We start from the raw sequence: 24,054 nt of genomic DNA, 5'->3' as shown, positions 1-24,054 counted from the left end.
CCTGATGATATTATGCACCTTGTGAGTGTCACCCCTCAGCGGCTTATATAGCAGGGAGAAATCTCTCAGCTTAGCCAACCTATCCTTATAGCTCAAATCAAGTGTTCCAGGATACATTCTCATGAAACGTACCCGGTACACTTTCCAGCCTAATGGCATCCTTCCTATGCCTTGTCTACGTGTATATGTATCCACCGGCTTGGTTCATCCAATTCTGCAAAATTTCCAATGTTCTGCCATTTACTCTGCAAGAACTGCCCTGCCTTAACTTTACAAAGTGCTACATTTTATCATGTTAAATTCCACCTGCGATTCATTGAACCCTTTCTAAGTTGGTCTGGATCTCTTTGTAAGCTTGGACAATCCACTTCTTTGTCCAAGACACCACCAATACTGATGTCATTTACAAATTTAGGAGCCGGCTGATTATATTTAATGAGCCTCCGCCTGTTTAAATGCTGATTGATTGCAACACCCGCATCCCCTCCTGTAACCCTGCCAACAGCGCTGTTAAACTCAATAGCCACCATTTCATGCATCGTTATTCAATTTACTGTACAGATCAAAGACAGATCGTATTTAACCATGATGTGCGAGGTAATGCATTTTGTAGGCTCAAGTAAGAGCGGGATGTCTACATTATTGATAAGGCTTTAGGGATTTTGAGATTTGAGTGTAATTCCAAAATCCACGATGACACTGGCGATACACGTGACGTATTGCTGACAGCTCGCAAAATGTCCAGATATATTTCTTCTGAACCACTGTCGCTGCAATCTGAAACCTCTAATTTCTCCCTAAGAAACGTACACTTGAGCTACCTAAATAAACTGGTAATCTAATGAGCTCCTGAAGGACCAGGTGGACTTGACTCTCGGGAATGCAGGTGCGGGATCTTTCAGCGATCAGCCATTACCTTTGCCGGAAAAGAGGTCAGTTCGGAAGACTTCAAGCCAGACTACATCGCCGGGTTATAAATACTCGGCGATGTAGTCTGAGATACTCTACCTGGCATCTTCTTAGCCAAAGGCCAATTACTTGAAAACACGATACATTACATAAGCGGAACATTGCTGTTTCGCAGGTAAATGAGGGACTGCTGTCTTCTCTGTTTCATGGAGACATGGCTCAGTTCAGTGGAACAGCCGGAAGGCTTCTCAATGTACCGTTCTGATAAGGGAAGAAGCTATTATGGTGGTGGTGAGGGGGGTGTTGTTTCATGATAGGTTCTTCATGCTCTCTGTAAATAGCGGTCTCGTCACTCCCCTGTTCTCCCAACCACAACATCCAATGATTAAGTTCTGTCGGTGCTACTTACCGAGAGGGTTCTCCTCATTGATCCGGACAGCGACTATACATACCGCCAGAGCAGATGCTAAGCAAGCATACCATGTATTGAGTGTCGCGATCAGCAAACAAGGAACTGCCTACCCTGAGGACTTTCACATCATTGCAGGGGTTTCTATCAGGCTTATTTAGAGAAATCTAGGCTTATTTGCCATCAGCACATCATTCCCAGTGCCAGGGGCTCCCGCACACTCGATCACTGTTGGAGCACGATCAGGAAAGCCTACCGTTCCATCCCCAGACCATATTTCGAGCATTCTGAACGTCTGGTTTTCTTTCTCCTACCTCCATCCCGGCGGAGGGTAAGGAACAAGACACCAGATAAATCGGCAACAATGATGTGGTCGCGGGAATCGTAGGGCCGACTACTGAATTGCTTCGAGGCGATAGACAGAAATAAAAATGACCCAGGGCTCATAAGAGAATCTGAATGTCACAATCTTTATAAAGACACTGAGAACGAGTGTTTACCACTGAGTCATTCAGAGTCCAGAGTGTTCCTTAACCAGAAGCACTGGATGAACAGGAGATCTGCAAACTGCTGAGTGGTAGATTCTTGGCAATATTTATCACATTTATTCATTGCTATTATTAATCTATAGGTTTTGTTTTATAGTTTGCCCATTTGATAGTTGTCTATTGTTGTGTGCAGCACTTTATCAGCTTCCCTGGTGGTCTAGTGGTTAGGATTCTGCGCTCTCACCGCCGCGGCCTGGGTTCGATACCCGGTCAGGGAATTGAAATACAGCCTGCTGTAATTTAATGTGCTAATTTTTAAACCATCGTATGGATTAACTTGTTTCCACAACAACCCCATTCCTGTCACTCGATAAAACCACAAAATACAGGACCATAATTAGGATTAGGCCGTTTAGCCCATCGGGGTTGTTTCGACATTTCCTCTCAGCCCCATTCTCCTGCTTTCTACTTGTATCATTTCATGCCCTGATCAATCAAGAATCTATCGATCTCTGACAAATATACAGAAAGACTTGGACTCCACAGGGGCCTGTGGCAACGAATTCGACAGATTCACCACTCACTCCTCGTCTGTTCTGAAAGGATGCTCCCCTACCCCGAGGCTGCGTCCTCTGGTCTTAGATTCTCCCACCATAGGAAACATCCTCTCAGCATCAGCCCCTATCAAGGCCTTTCGCCATTCGATAGGCTTCAATGAGTGGCCGCACAATCTACTGAATTCCAGTGAAAGCAGGCCCGGCGCCGGCAAACGCTCTTCAAATCAGCAGCCATTCCATCCTAGCATAATTTCTCTGAATCTCCTTTGAACCCTCTCCAGCTTCAGCAATACTTTCTCAGCTAAGGGAATTAAAACTGCTTACAATACTTCAAGCGAGGACTCGCCAGTTCTTCACAAAGTCTCTGAATCACATCCTTGCTTTATGTTCTAGACCTCTTGAAATGAAAGCAAACATCGCATTTATCTTCCTCACCACAAACTGAAACTACAAATTAACCTCTGGGACATGCAGGTCTGTACGTCGCAATGGAAGGCCTGTACATGGACCCTGAGCACCTCAGTCTTCTTGTTTGCATTTTCTCTCCTTTTAGAAATTGTGCTCCTTCATTTCTTTTATGAAAGTGTATGACCATAACTCTCCCTGCACTGCATCCCATCTGCCACTTCTTTGTCCATTCTGCCAATCTAAGTTCTTCTGTAGCATGTCTACCCCGGGAAGGACCTCCTGCTCGTTTCGCTCTGAAGGAGCTGTACATGGTGAGTGGAGTGACTCGACCATTCCAGTACCCCCGAGAAGGACCTCCTGCTCGTTTCGCTCTGAAGGATCTGTACACGGCGAGTGGAGTGATTCGACCATTCCAGTACCCCCGGGAAGGAGCTCCTGCTCGTTTCGCTCTGAAGAATCTGTACACGGTGAGTGGAGTGATTCGACCAGTCCAGGTGCCAGGTCCCTGCACTGGAACTGTTGGAATGTTTCATTAGTTTCATCTGCTTTACTGGTGAGATCACAGACTGTTTCATGACAATATTCTGTGCCCATTTTGCGCTCGTGTAAGCTTCTTCATCTAATCTATTTGCCATTTGTCTGTATGTGCACCAGCAGGACACGTTTAATTAGAAAGAGGGCAGTCAGCATACCAGTGTCTACTCTGATTCTGACTAGTGGTGGTTGATCGAAGTCTTCTTGTTTACACATTCATCCCGGTGGTGAACGCATTGTACCGCATTGCTCGTAAGAAGTGGAAAGTGAGTCAGAGGCAATATCAAAGTTACTGGTGAACGCAGCAGGCCAGGCAGCATCTCTAGGAAGAGGTACAGTCGACGTTTCAGGCCGAGACCCTTTGTCAGGGTAACTGAAGGAAGAGTTACTAAGAGATTTTGGTAGAAACTGGAAGTGCGAGGTGTGGGAACTATAAGGTTGGTAGCAGTGGCTGGGAGATCCCCTGAGCGGATAAAATCGGTGATGGTGTGGGAGGCAATGGCCTGGTGCTCCTTAGTGGGGTCACGATCGAGGGGTAAATAAGAGGAGGAATCCGCGAGTTGTCGCTGTGCCTCGGCAACGTAGAGGTCAGTACGCCAGACTACAACAGCACCCCACTTATCGGCGGGTTTAATAATAAGGTTAGGATTAGTGCGGAGGGATTGGAGAGCAGAGCATTCCGAAGGAGTGAGGTTGGAATGGGAACAAGGTGCGGTGAAGTCGAGGCGGTTGATGTCCCGTCGGCAGTTAGCGATAAAGAGATCCAGAGCAGGCAGAAGATCAGAGCGGGGTGTTCATGAAGAAGAGGAGGGTTGAAGACGGGAGAAGGGGTCATCGGTGGGGGTGGAAGCGTGCTTGCCGAAGAAGTAGGCTCGCAGACGGAGACGGCGGAAGAAAAGTTCCGCATCGTGGCGAACACGGAACTCGCTGAGGTGTGGGCGAAGGGGGACAAACGTGAGGCCCTTACCGAGGACAGAGCGTTCTGCCTCCGACAGGTGAAGTTCGGAGGGATGGTAAATCTCTTACTGACTCTTCCTTCAGTTAGTCCTGACGAAGGGTCTCGGCCTGAAACGTCGACTGTACCTCTTCCCTGAGATGCTGCCTGGCCTGCTGCGTTCACCAGCAACTTTGATGTGGGTTGCTTGAATTTCCAGCATCTGTAGAATCCCTGTTGTTCAGAGACAATATGATTGCTGAGCAATATGACAGCATCTCCATCACCTGATCAGAGCGGTAGTCGGCTCAGTAACCACGCATGCGTCTTTGCCATTGCTCTGACATATGATGTCTATCCAGCGATATCTGACATATTCCACTGATACGAGTCGTGAAGAATTGATGAATTGATAGAGGGTCTTCGACTCAAAGAACCATTCCGACCAGCTTTCCCACCAGAGTAAGTCCCAGTTTCCTGCGTGCAGACCATATTCCTCCAAGGCCCGCCCTTCCGTGAAACTGTTCTACCTGCCTGATCTACTTCTTCTGGCAGCTCATTCCGCAAATTTACTAAAGTCTTCGTGAAAACTTTGCTGCCCATGTTCCTTTCAAATATTCCAATTTCAAACAAATTGGTCTCCTTTGCACAGAAAAAACAAACAGACTGTTAACATTCATCTTACCTCTGTTTTAAACCGCATTCTTCTCGTCTTGGAATGAGCAAATGACAGGCTTGGACAAACTCTTTATATAACCCAGTTCTCCTTGTCCTGAAAACTTCATTGCATAACTTGCACTGTTTACAGTTTAACGGCCTATTTTCTATAATAGAGCGTCCGGAACTATACATGGCACTCTATACACAACCTCAACAATGTCCTATCATAATGTCCTATTTTACGTTCCTTCCTGTTGCTCTGAATGAGGAAGGCCGGAATGAGAAACGGCTTTTCACTATACTATCGAAATCAGCGAACGGTGAGCTTCTGCCTCTGGGTGCCTCGTGTCAACTGTACTCCGTAATGCAGCACAAGTGCTTTGAAAGTTTTATTTCCAAAATGCACGATGTTAGATTTATCTGCATTGGAATCCATTCACCATACATCTGTCACTTCTCTAACTGAACCAGCATTCACTTGTAACCAACAGCAACCTCCCCCAGTATCAACAGCACCCCCTAATTTTGTGTCATACAAAACATCCTGATCAAGACGCGGTTTCGCATCAAAATTACCGACAGAAATAACGATTAACGAACAACAGCGACCACTGTGTCATACCAAAAGTCTCCCATATCGAGCTGACTACCACACACCCTCAATGGCACCCTCCAGTTTCTTCCCAACTCTTGCCCCATTCTTAGCTCCCCACACCGGTCATCTACCCTCTACGTTCAGTTCAGCGGCAGTGTGTGGATCGGAAATGTGTGCTACCTCTTTCCGTCCAGAGATGTTCCCTGACCCGCTGCCCACTGTTCCTGCAGCGATTCGTTATTTGCTCTATATGACATATGCTTGACAAGGAGAACATGACTTTGAAAAAAAATATCGCAGGTGCAGTCTCAATAAAGCCCGAAATAACTGTGCGAGGTCTTACAGACAATAACTTACAATAAATACAATGTATAATTTTGATCTTCATCACTACTCACTGCACCTCAATCCCTCGCCTGTTCAACACACTCAGAGATGCTGTGTCTCTGTAGAAGAGGGGGACCATACATTGTCCACATTGGACTCCACGGCGGGAGGAGAAGATGGCAGCGTGCGCAGCTGTCCGGTGAAAAATGATATCGTATCTGTTAAATAGGAGCCGTGGGCAATTCTGATTTGATGGAGAATGGACGTGAAAGCACAGAGGAACATCTGGAAAAAAATTCTGAAACGCCCGTCTGCTGATGTCGTTACTTTGTAGTCAGGAATCTTTCGGAGGGTAGGCCTCAAAATCCCCGGCCTTACCTGCTTTTGACGACCGAGAAGGAGGTCGAATCGTTTGGCAGAGATGCCGCTCAGTTACTCGGTGTCGGAGAGCTGATCAGAGCTCGAGGTTTTCGGATGACTCAGAGTCGAATTGTAGTCGGCATGGCAGGGACAGATTTTCTTCTTTCTCCCATCTGCGTGAGATGTGGGACATTTGAGAAACTTTGAACTTTACTGTGCTCACGGACTTCTTCATCAAGTTATGGTACTGTTACACTGTTTGTAACTATATGTATAATTATGTGGTTTTGTCAGTTTTTTCGGTCTTGGTTTGTCCTGTGATTTGTGACATCACACCAGAGGAAATAATGTATCATTTCTTAATGCATGCATTACTAAATGACAATAAAAGGGGACAATGTGTCTTCATAATCTAATCACTCAGTCTGACTACATCACCTTGACTCATCTGGACGGGATCATCGCTGCTCAAATCTCAGTGAGTATTGTCTGGTCCAGTCGGGTTTATTGCCGTGTGTGCCCAGAGACGGTGAGGTACAGGTACAATGAAACATTTGCAGCATCGTTGCAGGCTGGAAGAGACAGAGACATAAATCATAGAATTCTGCATCATTGGCAAAAGATAGATGCCATCGTGTGCCATTTTCAGACTTGGAAATGATTCCTCGGGCAAACTGATGACATAGATTGGGAATAACTGATCTTCAATCATCGGTCCCTATTATATCTACTGGGATAGCATGCAGGCCCAAGAAAGGCCTGTTTACTCCTTTTCTTTAAACACACAGACAACAGAAAGAAGGGCAAGACTCTAATCCTCTTCAGCCAGCCCTGACATTCAATAACATCAGGCTGGTCCAAACCTGCTCCCATCCTACTCCCCATACCACACTTGCCGGTCAAAAGTCCTCCAGCAAATCTTCTTCCGTCTCCCTAGGTGAGAGGAGATAAATTTCTGTCGTCCGCTTTTATTTCAGCGCCCTGATAACGCCACCAGCTTCCGATAGAAGCATATGGGTATAAATGTTAAAAAAAACGGGACATTGTTCTGAGATTTTGATCAGGATTGAGAGGACTTTGGGGAGGCAAAACCAGTCAGGGTCTGTGGGTGAGAACAACCCCTGGGTGAAACCGTTTTCCGCCATTGGGTAACATATTAGATTGACATCTGCACACACCAATGGGAGCTTGGTATGTTGCATGTCTTTGACGATGATTGGTTTGTGGGTTGCTGGCTGATGACGGGGGTGTGCACAGTCGTTGCACCACACCGGTGACAACCGGCGAGGGTGATATTGACGGAAGATCAGTGAACCTGCTTGTGTACGGCAATGTACGGTCGCTCGCTGGGCAGGAGTGCAATGGGGAGTCTGTAGAGCGAGTGACATGAAACTGCGAAAGCTTTTCCCTTTCATGGACCCGTCTGCCCTGTTTAGCGACTGAGCCATAATCTCAATACCCTCCCACCCTCGGCTAGACAGCATTTCTTATTGAAATACTTCAATATTTTATTGGTTCAAACTTCAATTCTTTTTCAGTTAAATTTCACATAGTGTTCGTGTCTTAACGGAGCACTGAACCAAAGTTCCGGGAAAAGATTTATTGGAAAATCGGAACTCCTTCATGTCATGTTACCTGTTCGCTCGTACGTTTCAGCACCGGTTCATATCTCCACCCCTAAACTCCACCCCAGCTGTGTTGTAAAGGAATAACTATAAACTTTCCAACCCAATCACGCAGTCCTTTCACTGAACTCAAACATTGATTATTGATTGCTAAACGCTTGCTTTAGCCTTGTGAGGGAAGTGTGGGATTTACCAATTTCATGTTCACTTTTGGCCACCGTTTTCCTCATATTGTTTTCTTGATCATCAGAATATGTCACGCCACTGAGAAAACGAAATGGATTTTTCTGTCCCTTCATTTAAACTTAGAAGCTGGAGGGCTCGTTAAGTATGTCACCGTTCGGACGGAGGAGGAGAAATGGTTCATGCGTTTACACATGATCCTTCAACAGAGGGAGCAAGAGCGGGCACTACATTAATACTTATTGATGGTACTTCTCCCAGTTTCTTCAATTATAAAGACAATTAATATTAAATTGGTGTCATTAATTCTTAAAATTCCAAAGGTACTGCTGATTTGACTGCAGGAATTCTGCTCAGTTCGATAAATCGTCCACAGTCCAGCTGAAGGAAGTAGGTTGGTGAACGAAGTGAGGCGCTCTGTATCCATACAGCTGTAGAACTCACCGACATCAATCGCTCTGTTTCTACTCGAAACCTATTGTTAGATACCCGGTTGAAAAATAACAATAACTTCGCTAAGTAAACCCGACGAGAAAGGGTTGTTTAAGCTGCTTCACGGAGATTGATCAGAGTCGGAGTAGAAATGAACTCTGAACACGGAGAAGAAATGCAACAGTATTGAAAGAGTGTAAAAATCTTAAAGTCTGCCGCCTGGACTTGGCAGAGAGTGTAGCGTTCAGAAAGCAGCCAGGGAGTAATTGCCAGGCAGCTGGAGTTCTGGTCCCTGATGGCTGTAGAGTGAGCGCTGCGAGCAGGGCTCGAACCTGCGTGGGGAATCCTCATTGGATTTCAAGTCCAACGCCTTAACCACTCGGCCATCGCAGCTCCATCTATGTTAGTTACCCACCGCAGCACTGCATCTGAAGCGAGGGTTGAACATAATTTATTTTCGGTGATGGCAATGATGAATTATCATTCCGACACAAACAGTATAATTGGACAATTTGGGAATATTGTTGCAAGACTGGTAGGTCAGAACGTGAGTGTAGAGGGATAACGTTGGCGTTAGTATTGCAAATGAAGGAGATTTCCACTGTTGGGGATAAAGGTCAGGATTAGAATCAGGTTTATTATGACGGAAATATGTTCTTTTTTTGTTTTTTTGTGGAGAAACCTATACCGTGGTCCTTCCCCACCGGGCCCTTGCGGTGGCTGCACCGAGTTTCAGTGCGTCCCTCAGCACGTACTCCTGCGGCCGAGAGTGTGCCAGTCGGCAGCATTCTCCCACGGACATCTCCATGTGCTGGTAGATCATCAAGTTTCGGGCCGACCAAAGAGCGTCTTTCACCGAGTTGATGATCTGCCAGCAGCACCGGATGTTGGTCTCCGTGTGCGTCCCCGGGAACAGCCCGTAGATCAGAGAGTCCTCTGTTACGCAGCTGCTGGGGATGAAACGTGACACTAGCCCGTCCATCCTCCTCTACACCCTCTTTGCGAACTGGCAGTGTGCAAAGAGGTGGGTCACAGACTCCTCCTCACTGCAGTCCTCCCGTGGGCAGTGGGGTGCGGAGACGACGTTCTGGGCGTACAGGAGGGCTCTGACTGGGAGGGCCTCTCTCATCGCCAGCCAGGCGAGGTCTTGGTGTCTGTTGGTGAGATCTGGCAATGAGGCATTTTGCCAGATGAACTGGACAGTCTGCTCAGGGAACCACCCCACTGTGTCCATCACGTCCTTCTCCTGCAGTGCCTGCAGGACACTTCGTGCCGACCACTGCCTGATGACCCTGTGGTCAAAGGCGTTCTCCTGGAAGAACTTTGCTACGTAGGACAGGTATGCCGGCAACGACCAGCTGACTGGGGCGTTGCGCGGGAGTGGGGCCAGACCCATCCTTCGTAGCCAGGGTGACAGGTAGAACCTGGGCACAGAGTGGTACTTGGTGCCCACATACCTGGGTTCTACACACAACCTGATGCAGCCACACACGAAGCTGGCCATCAGGGTGAGGGCGACATTTGGGACGTTCTTGCCCCCGTTGTCCAGGGACTTGTGCATGACGGTCCGTCTCACCCGCTCCATCTTGGATCCCCAGACGAATCTGAAGACAGCCCGGGTGATTTTCGAGCTGCAGGAGCTGGGGACGGGCCAGACCTGCACCAAGTACAGCAGCCCTGAGAGCACCTCACACCTGATGACCAGGTTCTTGCCCATTATCGACAGGGAGCGCCCTCCCCACAGTCCCAGTTTCTGTTTCACCTTGGCAGTCCGCTCCTGCCGATTCAATGAGATGCCCCTGCAGTGAGCACAGGCACGGAGCTATCAAACTCAAACACCAGGAAATCTGCAGATGCTGGAATTTCAAGCAACACACATCAAAGTTGCTGGTGAACGCAGCAGGCCAGGAAGCGTCTATGGGAAGAGGTACAGTCGACATTTCGGGCCGAGACCCTTCGTCAGGACTAACTGAAAGAAGAGCTAGTAAGAGATTTGAAAGTGGAAGGGGGAGGGGGAGATCCAAAATGATAGAAGAAGACAGGAGGGGGAGGGATGGAGCCAAGAGCTGGACAGGTGATAGGCAAAAGGGATATGACAGGATCATGGGACAGGAGGCCCAGGGAGAAAGACAATGTGGGGGGAACCCCAGTGAATGGGCAAGGGGTATAGTGAGAGGGATAGAGGGAGAAAAAGGAGAGAGAGAAAAAGAATGTGTGTATAGAAATAAATAACGGATGGTGTACGAGGGGGAGGTGGGGCATTAGCAGAAGTTTGAGAAGTCAGTGTTCATGCCATCAGTTTGGAGGCTACCCAGACGGGATATAAGGTGTTGTTCCTCCAACCTGAGTGTGGCTTCATCTTTACAGTAGAGGAGGCCGTGGATAGACATGTCAGAATGGGAATGGGATGTGGAATTAAAATGTGTGGCCACTGGGAGATCCTGCTTTCTCTGGGGGACAGAGCGTAGATGTTCAGCAAAGCGGTCTCCCAGTCTGCGTCGGGTCTCGCCAATATATAGAAGGCCACATCGGGAGCACCGGACACAGTATATCACCCCAGCCGACTCACAAGTGAAGTGTCGCCTCACCTGGAAGGACTGTCTGGGGCCCTGAATGGTGGTAAGGGCATGTGTAGCACTTGTTCTGCTTGCAAGGATAAGTGCCAGGAGGGAGATCGGTGGGGAGGGATGGGGAGATGCAGGGATCGCTCCCTGCATGACTCCCTTGTTCACTCTCGCCTCCCTTTTATTTATATGTCTGAAAAATTGATATTTTCATCTCTATTATTTTCCATTTCAACTTTCCTCTTACCAATTATTAATTGTCTTCTTTGGAATTCTATGTACCACTTTGATTTGTAATAAAGAATGACGAGCACATAATGATGAAGAATAAATCAATTTTAAAATAATCTTCCAGCTCTCATCAGATATGAAAATCTGTAAATCCTTTTCCCAGTCTCCTTTAATTTTATCTAAAGAGGCCATTTTCAGTCTCGACGGCAGACTGTAAGATATTGAACCGTTATCAAAGGGTTTCAAATTAAAAATTGTATCTAATATATTCTTATCTGGACTTGTAGGAAATGTAAGTAATTGAGATCTTAAAAAAAATCTCTAATCTGTAAGTATCAAAAAAAATGAGTGTTGGGAAGTTTAAATTTCATTGAAAGTTGCACAAAAGAAGCAAGTTTCCCTCCATTAAACAAATCCTGAAATCGTTTAATACCCAATCTATTCCATTCTTTAGAAGATGAGTCAATTAACGATGGTTTCAAAAACAATTAGAAAGTATGGGACTTGAGAGGGAAAATCTCAATAAACCAAAATGATTTCTAAACTGCAACCAAATCCTCAATGTATGTTTAACCACCACATTGTCAATTAATTTATTTAAAGGTAAAGGAAGCGAGGATCCAAGTAAAGAAATAATGGAAAATTTTATAACATAGTTGACTTCCAAGGAAACCCATATAGGGCAATTCTCATTGTTAATGTAATATATCCAGAACGTAATATTATGTATATTAACTGCCCAATAATATAAACTAAAATTGGATAGGGCAAATCCTCCATTCTGTTTGGTTTTCTGAAGGTGAGCTTTATTTATACAAGGTGTTTTTTATTCTTTCATATATAGGAAGAAGGAATTGAATCCAAAGAGTCAAAAAAAGATTTAGGAATAAAAACAGGCACTGCTTGAAAAAAGTATACAAATTTAGGTAAGATATTCATTTTAATAGAATTGATTCGGTCAATCAGTGATAAAGAGAGTGGCAACCAATTAGAGAGTGTTTTTAACGTAATTCAAAGAACTTTTAAAAATTTCCTTAAATAAATCTTCAGAATTCTTATTAATTGTTACTCCCAAATATGTAAATTGTTCTCCTAAAATTTTAAAAGGAAGGTTAATATCAGTTGGTATGAAATTGTTTAAAGGAAACAGTTGACTCTTCTGTAGATTTAATTTCTATCCTGACAACCGACTAAAATTAGTCAGTAAATGGAACACAAATGGTAAAGAGATTGTAACATTAGATATAAAAAGGAATAAGTCATCAGCATAGAGTGACACTTTATGAATAGTACCTCTCCTTAAAATACCAGTGATCTCTTTAGACTCTCAACAAGCAATTGCTAATGGTTCTGATACCAAATCAAAAAGCAGGGGGCTCAAGGGGCAACCTTGTCTAGTTCCAGGTTGGAGGTTAAAGGGTTTAGAATTCTGAAAATTAGTAAGAACCCGAGCGGAGGGAGATAAATAACGTAATTTAATCTAATGAATAAAATTAGGTCCAAAATTAAATTTTTCTAAGGATGTAAATAGAAAGTTCCATTCAACTCTGTCAAAAGCCTTCTCCGCATCCAAAGATATCACACATTCTGGTATTTCCTTAGATGGAGAGTATATAACATTCAACAAACGCCGTATATTAAAATGGGAATATAGGTTTTTAATAAATCCTGTCTGATCATCCAAAACCATAGAAGATATAATATTTTTAAGTCTGCGAGCCAACACTTTAGATAAAATTTTAGTATCAAAATTGAATAAAGAGATAGGTCCATACAAAGAACATACAGTAGGATTCTTATTCTTTTTGAGAATGAGCGAAATGAAAACTTAGTAAAAAGACTGCTGTAGTCTTCCTACCTTAAAGGAATCTGTAAGGGTAGAACATAAGTGTGGTATAAGCAAGGAGGAACAAGCCTTATAAAACTCTTCAGAGAATCCAGCGGGTCCTGGGGATTTCCCAGAATGCAATTCTCAAATAGCCTGAACACTTTCCTCCTGGGAAATAGGTTGATCCAATTGCCTACGATCATCTAATGAAAGATTATTAATATTTAATTGATCTAAAAATTATTCTTTTCAATATTATCATTAACAGAGCCAGAACTATACAATTTAGAATTAAATTCCCTAAAAGTGTCATTAATTTCAAGGTGGTCAGTTGTCACGTCCCCATTAATTTTACTTATTTCTTTAATTTGCTAATTCGCTGAAAATGGCTTCAATTGATTAGCCAGTAGCTTACCAGTTTTATCTCCGTGAATATAAAGTTGACTTGTATCTTTTAAAAGTTGGCTTTCAATTGGATACGTTAAAAGAAGATCATATTTAGTTTTAGTTTCAATACGTCTCATATGTTTCAGGATCAGGTATCGAAGTCCAGTTGCTTTAACTGATTGGCTAATTCATTTCTTTCTTTGTTAGCTTTTTTAATGATGTTTGCAGTATAAGAAAATTTGACCCCGGATGTAATCTATAAAAGTATCCCATATAATAAGGATAGACGTCTCTTCCAACATATTTTCTTCCAAAAAAAGAGTAATTTAATTCTCCATAAATTTTTAAAAATCCTCATCAGATAACAGAGTTAAATTAAATCACCAAAATCTACTCATGGGGATAGGACCAGAAAGATTTGAAGATAGAATTACAGCAGAGTGGTCAGAGATAGCAATCACTTTATATTCAATCAATCGAACTAATGGAATCATTTGACTATCAATAAAAAATAGTCAATCCTGGTATAAGAACGATAGACATGAGAGAAAAATGAATACTTCCTGTCCGTCAGATGCAGAAAACGGCAAGCATCAACTATACCACATTTAGTTGGAAAAGATTGGATAAAGAAAGCTGATTTATTAAGTGTGGAGGGTTTAACAGATGAGTGATCTAATACTGGATCTAACCAGCAGTTAAAATCTCCTCCTATCACAAGGGAGTAAGTACACAAATTTGGCAAAAAGGAAAATAGACTTTCAAAAAATCCTGAATCATCTATGTTTGGGGCATATACATTACCAGAAACAATTAATTTACTGTCTAAACTCCCTGATACAATAACAAATCGACCATTAGGGTCCGAAACAACTTTATGCTGAATAAAGGAAACTGTATTATCTACAAAAATTGAAACGCCATGTGATTGTGCGTTAAACGAAGAGTGGAATTGCATACCCTTCCACCGAGTTAAAAAAAACGTAAGCTATCACAGCTGCGTATGTGCGTTTCTTGTAAAAAAAAATAGGTGCTTTTAATTTTTCAATATAAGCAAACACTTTGTTCCTTTTGAAGGGGTGATACAGCTCTTTCACATTCAAACTAAACAGGTTGATATTTTGAACCATTTTAAATACCAATCAATGTGTAATTAAAAGATCTGGCCATAAGTTATTAAAACTAGAAAGCAAACCGTAAAGTAAGGTATTCAAACAAACAATCATACATTCAACCCAACAGAGCTCCCAGAGAGAAATAGGCCCTACCCCCCTCCCCCACCCAAAGCGAGAAAGCTGACCAATAGACAGTCAGTGAGCTGAGAACTAAGTACCGGCCCCAAAAAATCCTGTTGACAGAGAAAAAACCTCCAGTCCTGCAAGGTCATTATGCCCCTACCAAGACACAACATAAAAAGCAAAATAACTCAGTATTTGAAAATATGAAAGGATCACTTTAAACAAATTCAAAGAAAGCTGTATTAAAATAAAGCCTTAAAAAGGGATAAAATAAAGTAGTATCAAAAAAAATATAACAAAAGACAATATATGAACAGCCAAAACGTAACCTTATTTCAAATTCATATTAACAGAAGAAAAAAACTTGATCAAATAAGAAATATAACAGTTTTAGACTTCATCCTTCAGAAACTCTTTCACATCTTCAACTGAATTTATTCTTTTTCACAATCCATTCTTCAAAACGATACTCAGACGTGTGGGGAACTGAAGGGATGGTTTATATCCTTTATCATAAAATTCCAACATAACTTCTTTATATTTCATACGATCAGCCAAAACATCAGGTGAATAGTCTTCCACAAATCTAACCTTGTAATTTTGGAAATTGATCATTCCTTGTCTCCGGGTATGGCGAATTAAAAGGTCCTTAATACGAAATTCATGAAAGGCTAGTCCGACCAATCTGGGTTTCGCAGCCAAGGAAAATGGCTTCAAAGTCAGAGAGCGAGAAGCTCGATCGAGCTTCGGCTCCGAAGTGAATAAAGCAGGGAAAAGCTGCTTCAGAAAGTTTGCAAAAAACTTCGTAGGGTCAGCACCTTCAATTGATTCTTCAAGACCCAGGATTCACAAGTTATTTCTCCTGTTTTTGTTTTCGAGACTGATGATCCTTTTCAGCATTTTATCACTGGATAAAGATAACTCCTTGCAGAGTTTAATTGTATCTTCAACATCCTCTTCAAGTGTCATTAGCTTCACAGTATTCTCCTGAATTTGGTTCTCATGCTCAAATAGAGTTCCCTGAATTGTATCCAATTTGCCGTTAAGCCGTTGAAACTCCTCAGAGAATTCCTACTTTTGCCGTTTAAGGAAGTCACTGATTGAATCCAAAGTGACTGGGGATTCATCTTCTGTTTCTCTTTCTTTTGCAAATGCTTTGGTTCTTTTCCCAGCCATAGTAAAGCAGTATTGAAGTATTATAATAAGATTTCAAAAAAAAAAAGACTGGTAGAGACAATTAAGTAAACAGGGTAGGAGCAATCGAAAAGCAACCAACAGGGCTCTGACTGCTTCTTATACCTAACATATGCTTCCTTCTTCCGCTTGACGAGTTGCCTCACGTGTTTCGTCAGCCACGGTTCCCTTTTCCTACCATTTTTTCCTTGCCTCAGTGGGACAAACCTATCCTGAACCCTGCACAAGTGGTCCCTAAACTTCCTCCACATTACTTCTGTGCTTTCACCTTTGAACATCTGTTTCCAATTTACTCTCGCTAGTTCCTGCCTCATCCATTCATAGTTAGCCATTCCCCAGTTAAGCACTTCCCCATTTTGTCTGTTTTTATCCTTTTCCATAGCTATGCTGAAGCTAAGGGAGTTGTGGTCACTCTCACCAAAATGCTCCCCCACCAAGAGGTCTGCCACCTGACCAGGTTCATTACCCAGAACTAGATCCAGTATGGCCTCTCCTCTCATCGGCCGGTCACATACTGTGTCAGGAATCCTTCTTGAACACCCCTGACAAATTCAGCCCCGTCTATCCCCCTTGCAGTCAAGAGGTGCCAGTCAATATGAGGGAAGTTGAAATCACCCATAACTACAACCCTGTATTTCCTGCACCATTCAAAAATCTGCCTGCTTATCTGCTCTTCGGTGTCCCGAGGGCTATTTGGGGGCCTATAGACTACTCCCAGCACAGTGATTGATCCCTTCCTATTTCTGACTTCCACCCACACCGACTCAGTGGACACTCCCTCTGCAGCGTCCTCCCTTTCTACAGCTGTGATACTATCCCTGATCAGTAATGTTACTCCCTCCCCCTTTTCTACCTCCCATCCTATTCCTTTAAAACACCTAAACCCCGGTACCTGCATCAGCCAATCCTGCCCTTCCTCCAGCCAAGTTTCAGTAATGGCCACAACATCGTAGTTGCACGTACTGATCCATTCTCTAAGTTCATCCCCTTTATTCCTAATACTCCCAGCGTTGGAATAGACACACTTCAACCCCTCGAACTGGCTACATGTATGTTTTGTCCCTGCCTGTCCTTCCTCAGCAACTCAGAACACACAGCATCGTGCCCTTGTCCTTCCCCCCTCATCTCTGCACTCACATTCTGATTCCCACTCCCCTGCCAAACTAGTTTAAACCCTCCCCAACAGCTCTAACAAACCTGCCCACCAGGATATTGGTCCCTTTCCAGTTCAGGTGCAGCCCGTCCTTGTTGTACAGGTCAGACCTTCCCCAGAGGAGATCCCAAGGATCCAGAAATCTGAACCCCTGCCCCCTTCACCAACTCTTCAGCCACACATTCAACTGCCATGACTTCCTGTTCCTACCCTCTCTGTCTCACGGCACAGGCAGCAATCCTGAGATTACCATCCCTGAGGTCCTGCTTTTTAACTTTTTTTCCCTAACTCCCCATATTCCTTCTTCAGGACCTGATCCCTACTCCTATCTATGTCATTGGTCCCCACGTGGACCACGACATCTGGCTGCTCACCCTCTCTTCTGAGAATACCGAGAACTCCATCCGAGATATTGTGGACCCTGGCACCAGGGAGGCAACAGACCATCCGGGATTCTATATCTTTCCCACAGAACCTCTTATCTGTCCCCTTAACTATCGAATCCCCTATCTCTACTGCTCTCCTCTTTTCACTCCTTCCTTTCTGAGCTGAGGGTCCAGTCTCGGTGCCAGAGACACGACCACTACAACTTGTCCCTGGTAGGTCATCCCCACCAACAATATCCAAAACAGTATACTTATTGTTGATGGGAACGGCCACAGGGATGCTCTGCCCTTTCTGTCTATTCCCCTTCCCTCTCCTGACAGTCACCCAGTTACCTGTCTCCTGACTTTTAGGGGTGACTGTCTCCCTGAAACTCTGATCTATTACTGCCTCTGCCCCCCGAATGAACCAATTTGACAGGAGCTGCAGCTGGATGCACCTCTGGCAGGTGTAGACATCGGAGACAATTGTGCTGTCCCTGACTTCCCACATCCTACAATTGGAGCACTGCACTGCCCTATCTACTGCCTCCATTACTAACTCCTAAGTTAATTAATTAAAGAAACTTACCCGGCCTTACCTTACTGGGAGCAAGCTCATCCTCTCCCTCTGCTCGCTGAAATCTCTCGAGCCAAAGCCTCAAAGCTCCACTCCTTCACTGGCCCACTCACTCACTGGCCGCTCTGCTTGAGCTGCCCCTCTTTTTGTTTGTTTGTTGAGTTTTTCAATTTTCAATTGCCCAATCAGCTGCTTTCTGCTGAGTCTGAGATATTCAAATCTTGATTGACTTGATTGCACAATCCAACTGCCAAAACTGCCAGAACCTCTCGAGCCAAAGCCTCAAAGCTCCACTCCTTCACTGGCCGCTCTCCACTCCAGTCCATATAAAACTCCAGTCCCAATAAAGGTGAATATGCAGCAGAAGAAACTCCTCCCATGCCCAGTGACCAGGGTGCAGAACTGGGTGTGGTGAGCAGCAGCAATAATTGCAGAGTTCAGCACCGACAGTCACTCTCGAAATTGCATTCAGCAACGGTGATGGACAAATATCCAGCATGCAGCTCGTTGAAACTTTCTCCCCAGTGCAGAAATCATGCTTGACTAATCTTCTGAAATTTTTTGAGGATGTAAGTATGAAAATCGATGAGGGAGTGCCAGTGGATGTAGTGCACCTGGACTTTCAGAAAGCCTTTGATAAAGTCCCAGATAGGAGATTAGTGGACAAAATTAGGGCACATGGTATTGGGGGTAGAGTACTGACATGGATTGAAAATTGGTTGGCTGACAAAAAACAAAGAGCAGCGATTAACAGGTCCCTTTCGGAAAGGCAGGCGGTGACCAGTGAGGTACCACAGGGTTCAGAGCTGGGACCGCAGCTGTTTACAATATATATTAATGATTCAGATGAAAGGATTAAAAGTAACATTAGCAAATTTGCCGATGACACAAAGCTGGGTGGCAGTGCGAAATGTGAGGAGGGTGTTATGAGAATGCAGGGTGACTTTGACAGGCTGGGTGAGTGGGCGGATGCATGGCAGATGCAGTTTAATGTGGATAAATGTGAGGTTATCCATGTTGGTGGTAAGAACAGGAAGGCAGATTATCATCTAAATGGAATCAATTTAGGAAAAGGGGAAGTACAACGAGATCCAGGTGTTCTTGTACATCAGTCACTGAAAGCAAGCATGCAAGTACAGCAGGCAGTGAAGAAAGCTAATGGCATGCTGGCCTTCATAACAAGGGGAATTGAGTATAGGAGCAAAGAGGTCCCTCTGCAGTTGTACAGGGCCCTGGTGAGACCACACCTGGTGTACTGTGTGCAGTTTTGGTCTCCAAATTTGAGGAAGGACATTCTTGCTATTGAGGGAGTGCAGCGTAGGTTCACAAGGTTAATTCCCAAGATGGTGGGACTGTCATGTGTCGAAAGATTGGAGCGACTGAGCTTGTATACACTGGAATTTAGAAGGCTGAGAGGGGATCTTGTTGAAACATATACGATTATTAAGGAATTGGAATTAAGGAATTTTTTCACCCAGATAGTGGTGGATATATCGAATGCTCTGCCCCATAAGGCTGTGGAGGCCAAGTCTCTGAATGTTTTCAAGAAAGAGATGGATAGAGCTCTTAAAGATAGCAGAATCAAAGGTTATGGGGGTAAGGCAGGAACGGGGTACTGATTGTGGATGATCAGCCATGATCACAGTGAATGGCAGTGCTGACTCGAAGGGCCAAGTGGCCTACTCCTGCACCTATTGTCTATTGTGAACCCGGTAGTGTGTCACAACTGTAACATGCTGTGAGGTTTCAGTGTTAATGTGATGGCCTCTCTGTAATGTTTCACTGCTGAGGTTACTGTTTCTCTGTAGCAGCAATGTTTATGTTACGACTAGAGACAACAGGGTTTTGAAGTGTGGGGCTATCCAATGAGAGAAATGTTGTTCTTTCTTGTGAGTTTGGAAGAGAGATTTTTGCGGGTCTTTTGCTGGGGAGAGATAAAAGACATGAATGGAGAGAGTGGGCCATTTTCCTTTATTTTTTCTTTACTAACCCTATAGTCAAAGTAAGAACTACAAAGCCCAATCGTTTAATCACATATTGTGTACCGTTTGTTATTTCAGGGTACTGATTTGTAACATCAACCCAAGCACAGCATCCACCCAAACGAGATTTCTTAAGTTTGGCCGGGCTGGAGGGCTATCACCCCTGATATTAAGCTGCTAGCTGAAGCGAGAGTTACATATGGTTAGATGCCTGAGCGAATTGCTTCACACGTTCACAGCAGATGAACGGCCTCTCCCCAGTGTGAACTCGCTGGTGTCTCTGTAGGCTGGATGACCGACTGAATCTCTTCCCACACACTGAGCAGGCGAACGACCTCTCCCCTGTGTGAACACGCTGGTGTACCTTCAATTCAGATGACTGAATGAATCCCTTTCCACAGTCTGAGCAGATGAACGGCCTCTCTCCAGTGTGAACTCTCTGATGTACCTTAAGCTGAGATGACGAAGTGAATCCCTTCCCACAGACTGAGCAGGTGAAAGGCCTCTCTCCAGTGTGAACTCGCTGATGTATCTTAAGTTGAGAGGACGAAGTGAACCCCTTTCCACAGTCTGAGCAGGTGAAAGGCCTCTCTCCAGTGTGAACTCGCTGATGTACCTTAAGTAGGGATGAGCAAGTGAATCCCTTCCCACACACTGAGCAGGTGAATGGCCACTCCCCAGCATGAATTCGCCAGTGTCTCTCTAGGACAGATGACCGAGTGAATGCCTTCCCACAGTCTGAGCAGGTGAACGGCCTCTCTCCAGTGTGAACTGACTGATGTGTCAGTAGGTGGGATGACCGAATGAATCCCTTCCCACACACTGAGCAAGTGAACGGCCTCTCTCCAGTGTGAACTCGCTGGTGTATCTTCAGTTCAGATGACTGAGTGAATCCCTTCCCACAGTCGGAGCAGGTGAACGGCCTCTCCCCAGTGTGAACTCGCTGATGTACCTTCAGTTGGGCTGATCGAGTGAATCCTTTCCCACAGTTGGAGCAGGTGAATGGCCTCTCCCCAGTGTGAACAGACCTGTGTGCTTGTAGGTAGCATGATCGAGTGAATCCCTTCCCACACAATGAGCAGGTAAACGGCCTCTCCCCACTGTGAACTCGCCTGTGTCTCTGTAAAACAGAGTACGAAGTGAATCCCTTCCCACAGTCTGAGCAGGTGAACGGCCTCTCCCCAGTGTGAACTCGCTGATGCACTTTCAGTTGGGATGAGCAAGTGAATCCCTTCCCGCAGTCTGAGCACGTGAACGCCCTCTCACCGGTGTGAATTGACCGGTGTATCTGCAGGTTAAATGATTCAGTGAATCCCTTCCCACAGTCCGAGCAGGTGAACAGCCGCTCCCCGGTGTGAACTCGCTGATGTACCTTCAGTTTAGAGAAACAAGGGAATCCCTTCCCACAGTCTGAGCACGTGAATGGCTGCTCCCCAGTGTGAACTGACTGGTGTCTCAGTAGCTTATATGATTCAGTGAATCCCTTCCCACAGTCCAAGCAGGTGAACAGCCGGTCTCCAGTGTGAACTCGCTGGTGAGCCATTAGGTCGGATGAACGAGTGAATCCTTCCCTACAAATTCAGCAGATGACTAGCAATTTGCCCAACTAACTGGTATGTCCACAGGTGGGAAGACCGACTGAATCCCTTCTCACACACAGAACAGTTGAATGACCTTGTGCCAGTGTAAACTTGCTGATGTACCTTCAGTTGAGATGACCAAGTGAATCCCTCCCCACAGTCGGAGCAGGAAGGATGATCGAATGAATCCCTTGCTCCACTTCTCAAATATCTGTACAAAGACAGCAAAACTGTCGTGTTGTGTTCGAGATTCCTGTAGACAAATTCCTTGTCATTTTTAACCTGTAAAAATATTTACAAAATCCATCAATGGGTGTAGGACAACATTTCAGATGAGATCACTTGAGTTGTCAACATGTGATCTGGCATCACGCTGTTGCAGTGAGGTTCAACCCAAGTTGGAGAGAGAAATCATCTTCTAACTGGGTACAGTGCTGGTATCTGGAATGATCATCAAACTCTCTGATGCTCTTCCTGTCTCTGTAAGAATGGGACATTTCTGCCATCTCCAATCTGTGACCTGGCTCAGTTTGACTCTCTCCATTGGTATTATTCCTGTTCCCACTGAGCTGCATGGGTTCCTGGCCCCACAGTAACTGAAACCCTCTCACACAAATAGCCAGCAGTGCATTCCACGCACCCACCACTCTCTGGGTAAAAAACTTACCCCTGACATCCCCTCGGTATCTGTTTCCAAGCACCTTAAAACTATGCCCCCTCGTGTTAGCCATTTCAGCCCTGGGAATAAACCTCTGGCTATCCACATGATCAATGCCCCTCATCATCTTATACACCAAAAAAGGCTCCAAACATAAACAAGAAATTATACATTGCTTTGAGGATTTGTTGGAAGTATACAAAATTATGAGGGGACAGATAGGGTAAATGCAAGCATTTTTTTCCACTGAGGTTGGGTCAGATGACAACCAGAGGTCATGGGTAAGTGGAGAAGGTGAAAATTTAACAGGAACATTTAGAAAAGCTCTTTACTGAAATGGTCGTGAGAGTGTGGAATGAGATGCCAGCACAAGTGGTGAATATGAGCTCGGTTTCACCATTTAAAAGAAGTTTGGATGGGTCCTGGATGGGAGGGGTATGGAGGGCGATGGTCCCGGTGCAGGAGGTTGCATCAGACAGCGTAAAAGTTTTTTTGGCATTGACTAGATGGGCCAAATACCCTGTTTCCGTACTGAACTTCTCCATGTTTCTATGACAGAGAAGCTGGCCAAACTTGTTTGGAAGGGAAAAGGTAGGAGTGACAATGGAGCAGCAATGGCTGGAGTTTCTGGGAGCAATTCGGGAGCTGAGTGATCGACACATCCCAAAGAAGTGGAAGCATTGGAAAGACAGGAGGACACAACTGTGGATGAAATGAGAAGCCAAAGCCAACATAAAAGCCAAAGCGAGGGCAAACAAAAGAGCAAAAACTATTGGGAAGCTTTTAGAAACCAACAGAAGACGACTAAAATAAAATTGGATGAGCTCAGGGGTGGAATTATGATATTGTAGTCATTAATTAGTCTTGGTAGCACCCAACAGTCTGAGGCATTTGGAGGAACAATATATCTGGGGTCTCAATATCTCTTCAAAACCAAGGTTCTCTGCACCGGTTACCTTTCAACTTTTATTTTGACAGGTACATACAAACTAGACACCCTCAAAATTTCACTTCTGTAGGCCTCCCACTTACCAAGTACTCCTTTGCCAGAAAACAGCCTGTCCCAAACCACACTGGTCAGATCCTTTCTGATACCATCAAAATTGACCTTTCTCCAATTTAGAATCTCAACCTGTGGTGCACACTTCTCGTTTTCCATATTTACTTTGATTCTCATGGCATTATGATCACTAATTTCTGTCACCAGCCCTGGAACATTTCCTAACAGCTCATCGCACACTTCTACGTCGGGAATTCTACGAACTGATAAAGGGCACATTTGACAAACTCTACCCCATCTAGTCCTTTTACAGTATGGGAGTCCCAGTCAATATATGGAAAGTTAAAATCACACCTTTGTTTCTTGGCATGGTCTGCAATCTCTTTACAAATTTGTTCCTCTAAATCCCTCAGACTGTTGGGTGCAACCAAGTCCCAATAATGGCTACAATATCATAATTCCTTGTCCTGAGCTCATCTGGATTTCCTATGATGCTTCTTGCATTGTGATATACACAGCTCACTACATTCATCACACCATGCTCAACCATTTGATTGCCGACTCTATCTGAGGTCTGAACAACATCTGACTGGTGTCAAGAAAACAGACGCTCCCTCATTGTCACAAAAACAAAGGAGCTGATTGTGGACGACAGGAGGAATGGAGACAGGCTAACCCCTATTGACATCAATGGATCTGGGGTTGAGAGGGTGAACAGCTTTAAGTTCCTCGGCATAAACATCACCGAGGATCTCACATGGTCTGTACATACTGGCTGTGTTGTGAAAAGAGCACAGCAGCACTTCTTTCACCTCAGATGGTTGAAGAAGTTTGGGATGGGGCCCCAAATCCTGAGAACTTTCTGCAGGGACACAA

The 24,054-nt window shown here is 44.6% G+C and overlaps 1 protein-coding gene and 2 non-coding genes across 3 annotated transcripts in view; 1 reads left to right on the top strand and 2 right to left on the bottom strand.

Moving 5' to 3' along the window:
- The first annotated feature begins 2,012 nt into the window (after positions 1–2,012).
- On the top strand, positions 2,013–2,084 carry trnae-cuc (transfer RNA glutamic acid (anticodon CUC)). The gene has a single exon. It is a non-coding gene; the product is annotated as a tRNA-Glu (tRNA).
- Positions 2,085–8,732: 6,648 nt separating this feature from the next.
- On the bottom strand, positions 8,733–8,814 carry trnas-uga (transfer RNA serine (anticodon UGA)). Its single transcript has one exon. It is a non-coding gene; the product is annotated as a tRNA-Ser (tRNA).
- A 10,705-nt stretch (positions 8,815–19,519) lies between these two features.
- Positions 19,520–24,054, bottom strand: part of LOC140208357 (uncharacterized) — a 101,790-nt gene continuing 97,255 nt past the window's right edge. Inside the window, exon 7 of the mRNA XM_072276961.1 lies at positions 19,520–21,228. Within this exon, the coding sequence (XP_072133062.1) occupies positions 20,134–21,228 (1,095 nt within the window). The 3' untranslated portion in view covers positions 19,520–20,133. The remainder of the gene's footprint in view (positions 21,229–24,054) is intronic.

Source organism: Mobula birostris, chromosome 13 (assembly GCF_030028105.1).
Source record: "Mobula birostris isolate sMobBir1 chromosome 13, sMobBir1.hap1, whole genome shotgun sequence".
NCBI classification, from domain to species: Eukaryota; Metazoa; Chordata; class Chondrichthyes; order Myliobatiformes; family Myliobatidae; genus Mobula; species Mobula birostris.
The sequence above is the reverse complement of the archived record's forward strand: the minus strand, read 5'-3'. Positions and strand labels throughout refer to the sequence as shown.